Here is a 17,099-nt window from a genome sequence, read left to right as displayed (position 1 = left end):
CCATTCATTATGTGCTGCTTCTTCTAAACTATATATTATACTGCTGATTATTCCCCAAGTAGCATTTGATTTTAATTTTTATGCGAATTTCAAAATTTGATGTTTTAACATCAGTAATTGAACACCTTGAATTCTAAAAATCATATTGTAATTCAAATTTTATTAATTGATCTTTCAATTGCGCGTTTAGAAAAAGGATGATATAATATTTTAAAAATATTATGTATGTATAATATGAATTTGAATAAAACTGTTCTTAGTATTAATGACCTTTGGTTCGCATTGTAAAATACGAAAAAAAATAAGTTATTTTTATTTGTTTACATATTGTGCCAATTTTCATTATCATACATGCTGTCTAAGCACTCATAGTAATTAAAGTAGTTGGATATGATGTTGACATATAATTGTAATTTATAAATTTATTTGATATGCAGCCTTAGTTAAAATTTTAATAAAATACAACTGAAACAAGCTACAAAATAACCAATGATATGCATATTTTAGCACGTCTAAAAAAAGTCAAATGTGAATTGATATATTCGATTTCTTTTGCAAAAATTTTAGTAAAATATTAATCTTTGATATATTTTCTGGATGTGTCAAAAAATTCTGATAACTCCTTTTGAACGATATCCTAGTTGAGTTAGAAGGGAAGTGAAAAATTGAATGCATCATCTCACCTCAGAGACCCTAGTCAAATATTTGAATCCAGTCAGGTGATGTGATATCGATCCAACCAAAAAATCTAGTGTATGTCAAATCTAGGTCCTCATAGGGAAGGATTTCGTGGATTACCAAATGCAGATAATGTGTATGCATATACAACAACAGGCGATCAAAGCAAACTTTTCGAACCATCTGTAATTTCATTTAATAAAGTTTCTGGCAATAATCCAACAGTTGTCATCAATCCTGATTCAAAGTTCCAAACGATCGATGGATTTGGAGCTGCTATTACAGGTTCCACAGCATATAACTTAAAACAAATGACTCAAGAAGCAAGAGACAAGTTCCTTAAAGATACATTCGATCCAGACACAGGTATGGGCTATTCTTTCATTCGTATTTCTATCGGTTGCTCAGACTTTTCTCTCAAAGATTTCACAGAATGTGATAAAGAAGGAATTGACAATTTCGCTCTTGATTCCGAAGATACAGACATTATCATCCCAATTATACAGCAAATTCTCAAGATTAACCCTTCTGTTAAAATTATTGCAACTCCTTGGACTCCTCCTATTTGGATGAAGGTTTCAGACCTGTCCACCCTTAGAAGACATAATTCCTTCATTTCTGGTTACCTTGATCCAAGACTTTACCAAGAATATGCTACTTATTTTGTCAAATACGTCCAAGCAATGGCCAAATACAATTTTCACATCTACGCCATCACATTACAAAATGAGCCACTTAATAAAGGCAACTCCGCTTCTTGTTTCATGGGCTACGAGCAACAAAGAGATTTTATTAAGACAGCTCTTGGTCCACAGTTCGCTGCAAACAACATTTCGACAAAGATCATTATTTACGACCATAATTATAACTACGATAACATTGTTACTCAAGAACATTATCCAGTTCACATTTACGATGACGCCGAGGCTAATAAATACATTGATGGTGCTGCTTATCATGCTTATGGTGGTTCCAACACAGAAATGGACTATGTTACTAGCAAATATCCTAATAAGAATTTATATTTCACAGAAATAGCAATTGGCGAATGGAATTACAATTTCCAGGGCGACTTGATGTGGAATACACGTGAAATCGGTATTGGAACCCTTAATAAAGGCAGCAAATGCGCAATCATGTGGAATTTGCTTCTTGATACAAACCATGGACCATATCGTCCAAATGGATGCTCCAATTCCTATGGAGCAGTTGATGTTAAAGTTCCTGGTTACTCAGAGCTCATTTACAGGTCTCATTACTATGATATGGCACATCTTTCCAAAGTTATTAAGCCAGACTCCATCAGACTTGGAACAACAGTCTCAGGAAGCTCAAATGTCTATGCTACATCAGCTATTAACACAAACGGATTCATTGGCGCTGTTTTACTTAATGATCAGGACCAAGACGTCACTGTTTCAGTCCACTGTGGCTCCCATGCATTTGATGTCCCGATGTCAAAGAGATCTGTTGTTTCCGTCATTTGGAAACAATAAATGAAAAAAAATTAATTTTAAATTTTAATAAATAGTTTCAAATATATATTGAATTTCCTCATATTTCTTCTGAACATAATTATCTAACACAATATATTATGATTTGAAACATTATACACAATCAGAATTTTGATTTTCTCTTTTTTAAATCTATAACCTTGTACAATGAAAAAAAAAAAAAAAAAAAAAAAGGTAGTGGGGCTTCCAGGGGCTGCGCCCCTTCTAGCCCCTAAGAAATTTTGCCCAAGACCCAAGAGGAGGACCGAACCCCAGCCGACCAGCCGGTGACTTTTTTGTAGAGCACTCAAAATAGTATAACTTTGTCCGGACAAGTAAGGGTCTATCGTCGCTACAGGAAAAGTTACGGGCGTTCCAAGGAAGTATACTTTGAGAAGACTTTCCCCCTTATAGAATGAGATAGGACGGTTATTTTACAAAACTGACAACACTTTGACCGAGTAGTTTTTTGTGCTGAACAAAAAGTGTCATATAAACATCTGTCAAAAACTGTTTTTTACTTCACTTAAAATGCCACGTAAGCTACGTAAGAATATACGTAAGAGGAAGGGAGCATTGAAACATCCAATAGTAAAACTGACACCACAACAACAGTTGCAACAACAAATGATGAATGACCCCACTATGTTGCAACAAATGTCAAGCAACCCTATGCTTTTAAACCGAGTTATTGGTGCACAGAGTGGAGGTTTAAGAGCGGCACTTTTAGCGAAAATGGCAGGCTATGGTGGAGCTGCAGACGGAACAGCTTATAACCCTCAAAGTCAAATGAATTTGAGTTCACTCAAAAATCAAATAACAGATGTCAAAAAGTCAAACATAGAAGTTAGTATACAAGTCTTGGGTACGGCGGCACTGCGTTCCACCTTACCCAATACTTGTGAATTTGACACTTTACAAAGCCGCCAACCACTTCACTAACGAGCTCACCAACATTTCGCTAACGACTTCACTAATGAAAAAATAAACGTTCTCACTAACGTTCCCACTAATGTTCTCATTTACAAAAGTATTGCAGCGCTTCCCATTGCTGTGCTTCACACAATAGTTCATATTCTTCAGTATCGCTGCTGTCACTCCAATCGTCAGAGTCAAAGTCACTGTCAAAATAAATGTTAGTAAGTTTTGACAAAGCTAATGAAACACGCTTACCGTTTGTATCTATTGCTTTTATATATCTCCCATTATGTTTGTTGTCATAAATGCTTAAACTAACTTTACCCTTTCTCCCTCGTATCTGATAGAATGTATTTTCACGAGGAACGAAGAACAAGTTCTTGAACTCATGACCGTTGTAGTTTGTTATCTCAATAGTTTTCGTCATTTATATAAAAATAAAATAAAAAATAAACTTAAAAATTAATGATATCACCACCCTCACACGTATGAAAACATAGCGCAAAAATAAATTTAGGTGAAGTGGTGATATCTCACCTCTTTTTTCACCCGTTGAATTCATTACTTTATAACTCTCTTCCTTGGTTTCTTTTTAGTTGCTTTCTTCACGTCTGTCTCCAACTTGACTGTCTTTCTTCTTCGTCCGTAATGATACCAATTACTTCCACCAGTCAATGGGTCAAATGGTCTTTCGTAAGGGTTTCCATACATTCCATAGGGACCATACGGAAGAACTACTGGTGGAGGAAGAGTTCCATCGACTCTATTTAAATGCATTGTTTCACCTTTCATCTGGTCATTAAAGTCTTTTGCGTGTTTTGCAAACTCATCGTCCTTTCCTAAAGCATTTTCTGACTCAGTCGCAACCAAATTGGATGCTTTATTTATGAGTCCTATTTTATTTAATCTTAACTTCTTTGCAACCCAGCCTCCAATCTTTCCTTTATTTGCATCTAATGTCTTCGAAACTCTTCCTCCACTCATTTTATTTACTGCGTCATAAGCTCCAAGTGCTTTTGCTCCAAATGCTAATGCTTTTGTTCCCATTGCGCCTAAAGCTGCCCAAGCTACCATTTACACCATATTAAAATCATCTCTCTTCAATATTATCTCATAAAAGTTCTCGTTACTGGAGAAAGTCAATGAAACATAAACATTCTCATTCATAAACTTCTTTCTTATATCATCTATACGCTTCAAAATGTCTGAACAATTGCTAACATCTTCTACAACAGTTATTTCATCATGAATGACCTTCAAGAACAAGCTCATTTAATATGCAATTAAAATCATCTCAATAATGAGTCCATCCTTTCCATCTTTAGGTAGCACAACATCTTTCATTGAAGAAGGTTCGACAAGTCTTATGTTAAACTTACTGACAAAGTTTGTTATACTATAATGCTTCGGCGGCGAATACATGTAGTTTGAAAGACATAATATAGATTCTTCAGCAAATTCACTTATACTGGATTTTATAACAATGTTCTCACGAGACCAAATACCACCAATTGACAATCTTGTAAGCAATCCTGCTGAACCTTCTACTGTAAACGTCGATGGTAACATTCCACGAAGGTCATCTATTGACATCTTTGAGTCACTGAATTTAAATATTTTCTTAAAGCAATCGTCATTATCTAACCATGCAATAGCTTTGAAGTTTTCATTCGAATATACATCTGCTTCATTAAATGTAAAACCTGACTTCTTTGCAGAGATGACTTTAAAATCTATTGAGTTTGTTTCAAAATTATATGCTATGGTAACTTCTGAAGGTAATGGATGCCCTTCCGCAGTCAGTTGTTCTCTCACTACCGTTTGAAGCTTTGTGTTAAAAACTTTCATGTCATCTCCTGTGTCTAGGTTCACATACACAGCAACAGGAAAACTATCTTGCTTCTTTGTTTCATCATTATACCTCAAAACATTAAAGTTCTTCAATAATATTGTTCTTCCTGCTGGAATACTTCGAACCTGTCTGATTTCAATAGCTTTCTCACCTCCTACATACTCTACCCAGTGCCTTGGATATTCATAAGTATACTGACTTTCTTGAATTTTGGTAGGTTTCATCATAACGTGTTCATAGTATATCTTTATACTCTTGTCAGTTAGACTCGGTGCTATGTTCTGAATATTTCTGACTTGCATTTTTAATGGAGATAAAATGAAGCATTTAATACATGACGTAGATGAAGACATGAATGAAACTACAGACAAACTTAACTCTTCTCTCATTCTTCCTTTCAGCAAAGATTATGAATTCTGTTCAAATGGTGTGTATTTCTATTGTGGAAAGATGGGTTCAGGTAAGACATTTAATTTAATTCGTCATATACTCATAACAGAGCGTTTAGGAAACGACTCTTACTATGACCAAATCATTATATCAGCAACTTCAGACTCTATGGACTCAACAGCGAAAACATTCATGTCAAAAGTTCAAGCCTCTATCGTTAAAGTTCCAGACAGTGAACTCATTGAATTTCTTCAACGTTACATTCGACGTAAGAGGAAATATTATGCCATCGTTGAATTTATACAGTCAGGAATGCAAAAGACTTCTGAGGAGATGGAAAGAATTATTGACAAACACCACTTACGTCAGTACTCAGGAGTTTACGATATGAAACGACTGACAAACTACATTCTATCAAAACTTTCAAAATACCCCTTCAAAAAATATCCTTCAAACACTCTGCTCGTTTGCGACGACTTCGCCGGAAAAGGTTTAGTGTCAAAACCAGACTCACCATTAGCTAATATCATTACTAAAGTCAGACATTACCACTTAACTGTAGCAATACTTATGCAAACATGGAGGTTTTTAGCTTTAAACATAAAACGTCTCATAACTGACTTCGTTATCTTTCAAGGTTTCTCACGTTATGATATTGAACTCATTTGGAAACAGTCAGGTATAACATTACCTTTTGAAGAAATTTGGGAAGCATATAAGTCTCTCATCTCTCCTCGTTCATACCTTGAGATTCATATCATGACTAATACCATTAAAGTCAAAAATATTCCATGGGAACGACCAACATTGTTTTAAAGTTTAACCTTCAATTGACTGATGGTAAACAAATTCCATGCATCTCTGTCGCCATTTCTGTTAATATTTTTGCTGTCATTCATATCATCCACTTCTCCATCCGTTAGCTTTTGAGGATATGCGTTAGAATAGCTGTTCTTAAATGAAGGCTTTTCACCTTTGAGAGCATAAACTCTATAACTTTCTGCATACTTTATGTTTGAACCTCCTGAGCCATCATTGACATAAATTTTTATAGGCTTCCACCCTTTGTTCATGTTCCTGCTTCTTCCCTTAGCTCTTTTGTTCAGTAGTTCTACATCTTTATACACAGCTCCTGTCTCAGTGAATTCAACAATATTTTCATTCGTTAGCTTTACATTCAAACCCTTGTCGAGTATATTGTTCATTTCATACATATAAAAGGTTTTTATTCTATATGAAATGAGAAGCAAATCCATCTTAGCTGGTGCCGTTAATGTTCCAATTGAACCAACATCAAATGTTGACTCACGAACGACAAACAATATTGTCATAAAGAACTATAGTTCAGAGTGTTTGAAAGAAAAAGAACCAGAACTGAAATCCGTGAATTTAAACTCAGCTTCAAACGCTAACGCTACATCAGATGTTAAGTTAGAGTATCCACCACTGGACCAAATTCTTTCAAGAGAAGCCAACGACAACCCTTACACAAATGTTCAAACAAATCCTTCAGATAACGTAGACCATTACCTTCTTCAGTTATACCAAACAATTTTACTCAAAGACGATAAGAAGCTTTTGACAAATCTTATAAGTAAGAACCAAATAATTCTAACAAAGGAGGACCTTGAAAATGTTATCTCACGAATAACAGGGAAACAATGTGTCATTGACTATCTCGACCCTGAAATCGAATGCTGTGGTCAAACGCCACCATTCATGAAAATAGGTAACATCCGCATCATTGAAACACCAGGAACTACAGGAGTTGAGTTTAAGTATAAATATTCGAATGAATATACAAAACTTTCAACAGAATATAAACTTTGTTTGAAATATGTTTTAGTAAATTAAAGCAATTTGTAATATCTATCCAAAACTTCTTCAACAGTATCGAACTCATCTTCATAATGCAAACCTAATCTTATTGACTTGGTGCAGTTCTCACTAACACAATATAGCGCTTTGCGCTCGGCGCCTTTGACGCCTTTTTCTGTTCTCTTGACTGACATAACTAACTCATTTGTTTCATCAAACAGCAACAACCAAAGTTCATGACCTAATACATAACATTCATACTTTATATTTTTAGCTCTGAGTTCTCTTGTAAGCTGTTGCATTTAATATTTTCTAAAAAGTCAACTTCAACAGTCATTCGCACTGGTGCCTTCAGTTCTACAGGCTCGCCTTGAAAGTCAACTAGTCTGAATTGCATGTCTTTCAAATTATGAGGACTAATGCGAACCCATTTACCTAAATGAGTTGCTATGACAGGAACGTTTGGAATGAACATTGAATTTACTTCATAACAGAAAGACTTATATTCTACTGAACCTTTACTATTAACTCCTGAAATACCTGTGACATTAGCTATTTTAGACTCAATGTACAAACAATTACCATAACATACGTATGGAACAGATTTCATCTCAATCGTTTTGTCAACACTTTTCAAAGGAAATGTCATATGGTATGCACCCAGAAGCAATTGAACTCTATGACTCATTCGTGTTATCTTAAACTCCTTTGCATAACTGAACTTCAAAACTCCTGCAATAAGTTTAACATTCATTAAGTTTTCTTCGTTATCCTTGTTTATTGTAGTATTTATGAGAGCATTTAACACTCCAGCTAATGTTTCCATCTTATATTCTACATTATTGTGAAATCTTATTTCGTGCTTCTTTCCATCTATTTCAAACTCCATGAAATCTGTTTCATCTGTTATGACAAAAGTTGCGATAGTATTGAAGTCAACAACTCTGAAAGCAAGTGCTTCATTCTGAAGACCTAAGTTTGTTTGTAGCTTTACTATTCCGTATTCGTTTGGGTCTGTACTTTGCAAATAGAACAACATTTTATTCTCATTAAAATATGACTATTGCTGCATATGCGTATGAAACAAATGAAGCAAGAAGAGCACATGAACTAGTAAACGAAAACTCAACTTTAACCATTGAAGGCAATGATTTAGTCATTGACGATGGAAAAACTAAAAAAGTCATTGATTTCGATACTTTTAACACTTATGACCCATTCATTACAATAAGTAAAGTTCCTATCATAAATGATGGAACGGTGCAATATATAAATTCTACAGTAGATGCCTCATTAGTGAAAGTACTGAATGTTCTCATTGAATTGTTAAAGAGCTTTCGATTTGACGACAACATTAAATGCTTAAAGAATTTAGTCATGAATGAGAAACAAATTCTTGGCGTTGCTGGTAGCAGTAATGATGTACACCTTATGACATTAGAATATTATAACGAACATAAAGATGAACTGAAAGGAGAGAAGGGTGACACCGGACCTCAAGGACCACAAGGAATACAAGGAATACAAGGAATACAAGGACCTCAAGGCGAAAACGGTTTGGATGGAAAGGATGGAAAGGATGGAAAAACTGCTAAATCATGGATATGGGACCTTATAAATACTGGTTTAACAGCTGCTTCATATGGAGTTCTTCAATACCAAATCGGAAAGATATGGGCAGTACTTGGTGAAGAAGTTTTAAATGACGTTAAAAATGCTTTGAACTTCATTTCAAATGGTTCGGATACTATTAAAACTTTATCTGGTTGGATGCAAGAAACAAGGAGTCAAATAGATACTGTAAGACGTATAGCAAACAATGCACGTACGGGATTGGATACTTTACGACAAGCACAAAATACACTAAAGGAAGCAAATGATATTCTTGGCTCAGTATCAGACATGCATGAAGATTGGCTTAAAGGTATTGACAAATCTTTAAAAAATCACAGTCAGTCTATTGCTGACTACAAGAAAAGTATAGATTTTTTACATAGTGCTATGGACGTACATGATGGAAGCATAAGGAACTTACTTAATGCTAACAATAACTTACCAGGAACTATTAAAGCATTTATAAAGTCCTTTGTAAAACCCGGTGCTCTAACATTTAGGTCTTTGAGAGCAAGAGCATTGAAGTCAAGAGATGCAGAAACTCCAACAGAAGGAACTGAAACAACAGAAACTCCAGAAGAACCACCAAAACCAACAGCTAATGAAATATTGTTCGAATATTTTCCAAGGTACTCTGTTCTCATTGCATACATTCAAGAAATACTTAAGAAAGCAGACTTGACTTTAGGAGATGATGAAAGTTCTGTATATCTTTCGTTCCAATTCCAAATAGCAGAACTTTTGAGACAGATATGCTTAATGTATGACAACATCTCTGATTTCACAAGATATGACGACGACCATGACCCCGAACACGGTGAAGAAGAAGTTTTACAAACATCCATTAAGACAGGAAAGGTTTTAACTCAAAGTCTCATTATTGACACCAAAGATGGCGAAGTGGACGTTCTTCAAGAGCTGAAGAAAAATACTTCTTCGGGAGGTGGTGGTAGGCATGAACTTGAAATAAATGAGATAGAAGAGAAATTAGCCGAAAAAGCAGATAAAGAACATAAACACAATATCTCCGATATAAATGAACTTCAAGCTACATTAAATAGTAAAGCGGACAAAAATGAACTTGACGCAACGAACAAAGTTTTGAAATCTCATAAACACAATATCTCCGATATAAATGAACTTCAAACTTCTTTAGACAATAAAGCAGACAAAAACCATGTTCATTATATAAGTTCTGATGAACAGATTATAACGGACTATCATGGATATTTAACACAGGGTGAAAAAGTGAATACGAAAAATGTTAATGAAAGAAGATATAAATTCATTCGTGCTAAAGGTTATGACATACACTGTACTGTACAGTATGACACAGGTATAGCACCACAATCATTTGGTTATACCGGTGAAATTTATGCCTCTACTTTCAATGTTAACGGTGTATTAGTTGAACCAAGATTTACTTTGAGAGTTAAGTCAAAAATAACGTTTGAAGATGCTATTAAAAGTAAAGCTGACAAAGTTGAACTCGAAGCAATGAACAAAGTTTTGAAATCTCATAAACACAGCATCTCCGATATAAATGAACTTCAAGCTACATTAGACAGTAAAGCCGACAAGAACCATACACATAAATCCTTCACTACTGTTAGAGCAGACGACATAATATTGAACTATACCCTTGGTTCAAGTGCACCTTTAGAGAATCCAAGTACAAGCGTAAAAGATACACTAAACTCCTTAAATAACAAATGTATAAATATCAAAGGTCATGTCAGAAACTTTGAAACATATGAACTACCAGCAATGTTAGATAAGAAAGCAGACAAGAACCATACACATAACTCCTTCTCAACTGTTGCTATAGAAAGTATTGAAGGAACGGTTGAAGAAACTGGTGGGGATGCAATATATTGTAAACCTCCTAACTTTCCACAAGGTTTAACATCGGATGACGACATAACGACGATGAGAAACATTAGATGTAAAGATGTTTATGTCATGAAGGATGAACATAATATTAAATTCACTGCTCAAGATTTATATGACAAGAAAGCAGACAAAACAGAGCTTCAAACATTAAAGACAGAAATGCTTCAAACATTATATCCTATAGGCTCTATTTATACGTCAATGAACTCAACAAATCCAGCAACAGTTCTGGGTTTCGGTACGTGGGAACAGATTGTAGATAAATTCTTATACTGTGCTAACTCTTCAAAGCAAACAGGAGGTTCGAAGAAAATTACTGAAGCAAACCTTCCACCGCACACTCATACAGGAACTACAAACACAACAGGTAGTCATTCACATTCAATAACAAAAAGAGGTTATACAAATCTTGCAGCAGGTTCGGATAGACAGGGAATGCATAGATATGATATTTCAAGTGACCCAGTAGATTCAAGCGCAGGTATTTTCTGTGGAACCGCAGGAAATCATGCCCATACTTTCACAACAAATCCAACAGGCTCGGGTGCAGATTACATGCCACCATTTGTGACTGTATTTGCATGGTACCGCGTTCAATGAACGCGCTTGAGCCTAGAATAAAATCTTTAACTTTACATAAATGAGCTTGAAAGAAGTATTCGAACAACATCCATGGAGGTCATTTAAGAAGTTCAATGAAGCTGCAAAGAGTCGGGGATTTACTAACAGAGCTGAAGTGAAAAGGTTCTTTGACAAAAATGTTGTACATCAAACAAAAATAAACCCTTACGACTACTTTTTACCAATTTACTCCAACACTCCTGACGCATACCAATTTGACACTCTCATTCAAAGCAGAAAATGTGGCCATAAACCATTCCTCATCTTCATAAATGTTAACACTCGTAAAGCATATGCATATCCAATGAAAAATAAAGGAACTCATGAAGTGTTAAGAGTTTTACAAAAGTTTGTAGCAGAACATAGCCCAAGTATTTTAACATCAGACCAAGACGGTGCATACCTCAGCAACGAAATCACAGAATTTCTCATTAAGCATAACATAACTCACTACACTACTGAAGACCATAACCATAACATACTCGGCATCATAAACCGCTTCATAAGGACTCTCAGAGATTTAAACCAAGAGCGAGACTTTACCGAAGAAACAATGAAACATTTTCTCGAAGTATATAATTCCTCAACACATTCTACAACAGGACATACACCAAATTCAATGACACAACAACAAGAAGAAAAGTATATACAAAAGAAACGAAGCCAAACACAAAATATCAGAAATTCAACACAATTTACCCTCATTCCTGGTACAAAAGTTCGTGTAGTTCTTGACGACAAACCGTTGACAAAGAAACGTTTAAGGTTAAGTCGAAATTATTATATTGTAGACTCTACGCAAGGTAATGGATATCTTATAAAAGCTGCCGACGACTCTATTGCGTTTTATCCTCGACATAAATTAGTCGAAAGTAGTAATGGCAAACTTGCTGAAACCATTGACGAAGCAAAGCGAGGAGTGGTTATTGAAATACTTGGCTATAACACAAACGATGACACTTATAAAGTAAGATATGAAGGAGGCGTTGAAGATGTTATACCATCTAAGAACTTGAGAGAGTCGAAGCCAACACATCTGGGACCATTAGAGCGGGAGTACTGGAAAGACAAAAATATGCCAGAAAGAATAAGAAAATTCTTCTAAACTTTTTCATTAGATGTAAATCAGACATGAATGAGAACAGTCATGTATTATTAATGGTACCATTTATTTTTGTCATAAATTTACACCAAAAATAATGTTTAGGTGAAGAGGTGAGATGTCACCTGTTTTTTCACCTGTTTTCTCACCTCATGAATTTTCCCGAAATAAAAAATAAAGTTAGTTTTATTTTTTTTATTTTTTTATTTTGTATAAAAGATATGATTTCAACAATCGGCACAACAACAATTCAAGCCGCGAACGGCGGGACTCTGTCCACAACAACAGCACCAAACTCGTTAGTCATGAATCCTACGTCAATGTTAGTAGAGATGAAAAACTTCATTCCTTCTTCATATACTTTCGAAACAGAAATACAAAAAATTAAGCAGGAACTTTTAACAAGTAATTTAGACTGTAGTGCGAAAGATGAAGAAAATGAAGAATATCTTTATGAAATGCAGGACATTATTGACCATTTACCCAAATTGCCTGAAATCCAACAACAAAAACTCACTATTCCTGAATTCGACGAAATTGAAGTGAAACCAACTGACTCAGTAGAAATAAAGAAGTTCATACGTAAAGTAAATTATGAATTCCTTGGTTTTCATTGCAACCATAAAGTTATGGACAAAGATTGCGACATGGTTTATAAGAATGTTTCTGACATATATAAATCTGAAGAATTTAAGACCTACGACAACTTTGTTTCGTTAGTTGCAAAATGTGTTTGGGAAATAAGAGATAAAGATAGAAGAGGCAAAGTATGGAACGAACAAATAAGACCCGCTATGTTTGAGATGAAGAGAGCAATTGACGCCTTAGTTGTTTTAGCTGGTTTTATTTCAATGTATAACGCAAAAATGAACCCGCAATGTTCAAAATGTAAGGCAGCAATTAGGAAATATAACTACTCAGTCAAAGAGATAGAAAGAATGAGAAACGACTATGCAGACTTAAAGAAAGAAGCAGAAAAGCCAGCAGAAGATAAAATGAACATGTTAGAATTTCTGAACAAAAACTATCCAACAGCAGAAGATTTCCTTCTATCTGACGTCAAGAAGAAGTATAAAGAAACCTTCGGTATTGTTAAAACTTTTGACATACTGACAGAAGAAATAGAAGCTACGAAATTGTTTAGGATTTCAAATATACATCGTACAATTCATGTAAAACGCTTGTGAAAAAACTAGGGTGAGAAAACAGGTGAAAAAACAGGTGACATCTCACCTCTTCACCTAAAATATATTTTTGCTGAAAAATGACCAAATTTCATGAATTTCCTTAAGATAGAAAAAAAACGCTAATTTTATTTTTATTTATTTTTTTATTTTGTATGTAAAGACAGTAATGTCAACATTAGAGAACACAACAACTGCTATCGTTCATGAAGTCATAAATGAAGAATACGAGTACATACAATATAACAAACAATTGAGACTCATTCGTTCTGTCAAAGACGACATGTACCAAATGCAAAGTATTTTGACGGCTTGTTTTGCTCCAGATACTAAGCTTCCTAAAGACTGGTTTAGGAACCAAAGCACCATAGAACTATTAAGTGAAGCACAGCGAGACGTACTTTTTTCTGAAAACAGTGAAGAACAGCGAGTAGGTAAAAAATCCCAGTCGCCAAAACTCTATGAAAACCGTGAAAAATTGCCAAACGGTTTGAGAGGATATTATGTTCATAGACTTTTAGTAAATGCAGTTGCAATGTGGGCTTCACCACGTTATGCTTGGAATATTTACAAACTTCTTGACGAACTTCACAGACAAGAACGCGAACAGATGGAAAAGAAACTTCAAGCAAAAGATGAAGTCATTGAATCCAAAGACAAAAGCATACAGAAAAGAATACCACGTTCAGTACCAAAAGGAAAGGAAAAGAGTTATAAGTATATGATTTACGCTGAAGAGATGGAAAATGAAGAAGACAGAGATATGGTTATGTTGCATTTAGTCAGAAGAAACAACAAAAGCTTTTATGACCTTGCTAAGATTTACAAATCTGACAGAAACTGGTTCTATCGTGAAAACTTACCGATTTCAATGACACCGAATGAGCAAATAAAGGAAATTGTCAAAAATACTCTTCCTCAAACACACTATGACATCAAAGGTTGCACAATACTTACATTCAAAGAAGACTTACCATTACTGAAGGAAAAAATAACAGAATATTTCGATAACTTCAAAGAGGAAGAATGAAGTCACGACAACATTAACGAAGAAGTCACGACAACATTAACGAAGAAGTCACGACAACATTAACGAAGAGAGAATGAGGTGAAAAAACAGGTGAAATCTCACCTCTTCACCAAAAATATATTTTTGCTTAAATAGCTTCAGGGTCAATTTCTTCAACCATTTCACTTCCTTCGTCAATGTCAATTGAAGCTTCTTCAACCTTTGGTAAGAATTTCTGTATAACATCTTTGTTCGTTATTGTCTTCAGAGATGAAGGATAATATTTCACATTTGTTTCACCCTTCTTATATTCTTTCTGTTCGGAAAGATTCATAGCAATACTGAAGAAGTCAATGTTAGAGTTCTTTATAACAGTATAATGAGTATCTTTGACATTCACGAAGATACTCTTTTGTTTCAAAACTACTGCTAACTCTTGTGAAGTATAACGTTTGCGGTCAATGACAATAGCTAATGGTCTGACATACTGACCAAACTTAGATTCTTTCACAAACTTCTTGTTAAAGATAACATTAACGTTTGAAGCACCATTGAACTCATTCTTGATGGCAGTAGCGAGAGCATTGTATGAAAAGAACTTGCAATCTTGCATGTGTTTCATTAAAATAAAAATATTAAATTATTTTGAAAAATAACTTAAAAAAAATCTAATCTAATTTTTTCAAAAAATATTTTTTTATTTCCTACTAAAGATGTATCGGAAGTTGTCTAAGTTAGAACACTCGGAAATAAAACAACTTCTTGCAGAAGCTAATATAGATGTTGCAAAACATTACGCAACAAACAAAAAAGCACTCGCTGACATCCTCAATGACTATAATGGTGCAATAAGTTATGATAGAATTCATGAGTTCATAAAGCCGCAACGCGGCGAGGACGAAGTCCATGCAAGAGCATTTCCTTTAAATGACATTGCTATTGACTTATATCATAGACGTTCAGTACCTCATGAAGTAAGAAGAGAAATGTTTGACATAACAAATGCGAACGTTGGTCATACTCGTAAAGCTCTTTCTCATGATGTTCGTCAAGAGATGTTTGACATAACAAATGCGAACGTTGGTGAAACAAGAAGAAGAGACGACACACTGAAACAACAGAGAAGAGAGATGTTTAAAAGTGCTATAGAACAAGTTCGCAAAGCTAACGATGTCATTCGTTCCATTGACGACAAACCAAAAGAAGGTGAGAGATGGTTAAAGAAAGATGAAGAGAATAGGAAGAGAAATGTGAAGTCAGGCAATAGACTCATTGACTTTAACATCGAAGCTTTAGATGAACCAAACAGAGACTACTTACACAAACATTTCGGTAAGGTTTTCATGAGACTCTTAGAGAAAATTAAAATAAACTCACAACAAAGATGGATGGTATGTTATAAACTTGGTGGAAAGTATGAATGTTCTACGTTAAACCTCAATAATATTGGAACATTACTACATCAGCTCTTGAAGGAGAACTTTATATCAGAGATAGAAGCAAATGCTGCAGGTATTGTTGAAATGCACTATGACTTCTTCTTGACAAACATAAAGAATCTTACTGAAATAAAGATGTATGATTTAACAGAATATGAAGGCTTAACGATGTCAGATGTAAAGAAAGGCAAACCAAAAAAGAGACCATATAGAGATGAAAGCACACTGACAAATGACCAGAAAGCCATTTTGGAAGCTCTTAAGCAAACAGGAAACCCAGCACTTATAGAAAGCTTTTGGAAAGATAATGGTGAAAAGAAGTTTTATAAGAAGAGAAGCGGTCAGTTCTGGAAGTATCTTTGCACATTACCTATAAATCTTGAGCGCTACCAAATCTTCAATGAATTGAACAAAGAACTGCAACACTTATGACAGAGGACAATTGTTTCGTTTATGCTTGCATTCAGGCTGGAGTAAATGAAGAAACTATTGACCACATGAGAGAAGTCATTCGTGTTAGAGACTTTCCTCAAAGTAAAGTACAAGAAATTTCTGACGCAACAGGTATATCATTTAATGTTACCATTGGTTATTTCAATGAGTCAAGACATAATGAAATAAAGAGATATATACCAAAAGAATGCGAAACTGTTAGAACTATTGACTTACTTCTTGTTGAAGACCACTACATGCTAAATGAAAGATTACCAATGACAAATACTTCATTCGAAACTATAAAGAAATTCTCAAAGCTTGTGGTGGAATGAACATTGAGAAACAGATGAAGATTTATACAAAGAGAGAAGATAAATATGTAGTTCGTTATGATAGAACAACACCGTTATGGGATGTTATGAAAACATTGTGGGAGTGCAAATATTTTGAACCTATTTCTTATGGAGAACTTTTCACATATACTACTGACTTATATAAACAGAACCTTGCACCATTTAAAGATTTGACATATGCTCCAAAGTATTGTGTACAACTGAAGAAGAAAGCAGAGTCAAAAGAAGTAAATAAAGCTAAATGTAAGTTCATTCCTGAGCACGTTTTCTTTGCTGACTTTGAGTGCAGTACTGATGGCT

General features: G+C 34.7%; 8 protein-coding genes and 7 pseudogenes across 15 annotated transcripts, besides 1 other annotated feature; 11 read left to right on the top strand and 4 right to left on the bottom strand.

Annotated features, from left to right (window-relative positions):
• Nucleotides 1-730: 730 nt before the first annotated feature.
• Nucleotides 731-2,192, top strand: TVAGG3_1068420 (glucosylceramidase protein; the record flags this gene model as incomplete). Its single annotated transcript, XM_051256285.1, has 1 exon — nt 756-2,174. The coding sequence occupies one exon, from the start codon at nt 756-758 to the stop codon at nt 2,172-2,174; it is 1,419 nt and encodes a 472-aa protein (XP_051076512.1).
• A 510-nt stretch (nt 2,193-2,702) lies between these two features.
• TVAGG3_1068410 lies at nt 2,703-2,996 on the top strand (annotated as a pseudogene). The gene has a single exon. A coding segment is annotated over exon 1 (294 nt).
• A 20-nt stretch (nt 2,997-3,016) lies between these two features.
• Nucleotides 3,017-17,099: part of a mobile genetic element that runs on past the window's edge.
• On the bottom strand, nt 3,651-4,163 carry TVAGG3_1068400 (protein of unknown function, DUF4107 family; the record flags this gene model as incomplete). Its single annotated transcript, XM_051256284.1, has 1 exon — nt 3,651-4,163. One exon carries the CDS (start codon nt 4,161-4,163, stop codon nt 3,651-3,653), a length of 513 nt encoding a protein of 170 aa, XP_051076511.1.
• TVAGG3_1068390 (uncharacterized protein) lies at nt 4,362-5,294 on the bottom strand (the record flags this gene model as incomplete). The annotated part of the gene is made up of 1 exon (XM_051256283.1): nt 4,362-5,294. The coding sequence occupies one exon, from the start codon at nt 5,292-5,294 to the stop codon at nt 4,362-4,364; it is 933 nt and encodes a 310-aa protein (XP_051076510.1).
• TVAGG3_1068380 (uncharacterized protein) lies at nt 6,571-7,185 on the top strand (the record flags this gene model as incomplete). The annotated part of the gene is made up of 1 exon (XM_051256282.1): nt 6,571-7,185. The coding sequence occupies one exon, from the start codon at nt 6,571-6,573 to the stop codon at nt 7,183-7,185; it is 615 nt and encodes a 204-aa protein (XP_051076509.1).
• Nucleotides 7,412-7,765, bottom strand: TVAGG3_1068370 (annotated as a pseudogene). The gene has a single exon. A coding segment is annotated over exon 1 (354 nt).
• Nucleotides 8,206-8,956, top strand: TVAGG3_1068360 (annotated as a pseudogene). Its single transcript has one exon. A coding segment is annotated over exon 1 (751 nt).
• On the top strand, nt 10,531-11,256 carry TVAGG3_1068350 (phage tail repeat-like family; the record flags this gene model as incomplete). Its single annotated transcript, XM_051256281.1, has 1 exon — nt 10,531-11,256. The coding sequence occupies one exon, from the start codon at nt 10,531-10,533 to the stop codon at nt 11,254-11,256; it is 726 nt and encodes a 241-aa protein (XP_051076508.1).
• TVAGG3_1068340 lies at nt 11,352-12,021 on the top strand (annotated as a pseudogene). The gene has a single exon. A coding segment is annotated over exon 1 (670 nt).
• TVAGG3_1068330 lies at nt 12,649-12,743 on the top strand (annotated as a pseudogene). Its single transcript has one exon. A coding segment is annotated over exon 1 (95 nt).
• Nucleotides 13,174-13,566, top strand: TVAGG3_1068320 (organellar and viral DNA polymerase type B; the record flags this gene model as incomplete). The annotated part of the gene is made up of 1 exon (XM_051256280.1): nt 13,174-13,566. The coding sequence occupies one exon, from the start codon at nt 13,174-13,176 to the stop codon at nt 13,564-13,566; it is 393 nt and encodes a 130-aa protein (XP_051076507.1).
• Nucleotides 13,733-14,165, top strand: TVAGG3_1068310 (annotated as a pseudogene). The gene has a single exon. A coding segment is annotated over exon 1 (433 nt).
• Nucleotides 14,285-14,593, top strand: TVAGG3_1068300 (uncharacterized protein; the record flags this gene model as incomplete). The annotated part of the gene is made up of 1 exon (XM_051256279.1): nt 14,285-14,593. The coding sequence occupies one exon, from the start codon at nt 14,285-14,287 to the stop codon at nt 14,591-14,593; it is 309 nt and encodes a 102-aa protein (XP_051076506.1).
• Nucleotides 14,721-15,194, bottom strand: TVAGG3_1068290 (uncharacterized protein; the record flags this gene model as incomplete). Its single annotated transcript, XM_051256278.1, has 1 exon — nt 14,721-15,194. The coding sequence occupies one exon, from the start codon at nt 15,192-15,194 to the stop codon at nt 14,721-14,723; it is 474 nt and encodes a 157-aa protein (XP_051076505.1).
• On the top strand, nt 15,286-16,240 carry TVAGG3_1068280 (annotated as a pseudogene). Its single transcript has one exon. A coding segment is annotated over exon 1 (955 nt).

Source organism: Trichomonas vaginalis (assembly GCF_026262505.1).
Source record: "Trichomonas vaginalis G3 chromosome Unknown ctg_79, whole genome shotgun sequence".
Taxonomy (NCBI): Eukaryota; Parabasalia; order Trichomonadida; family Trichomonadidae; genus Trichomonas; species Trichomonas vaginalis.
This window is presented reverse-complemented; position numbering and strand designations above follow the sequence as displayed.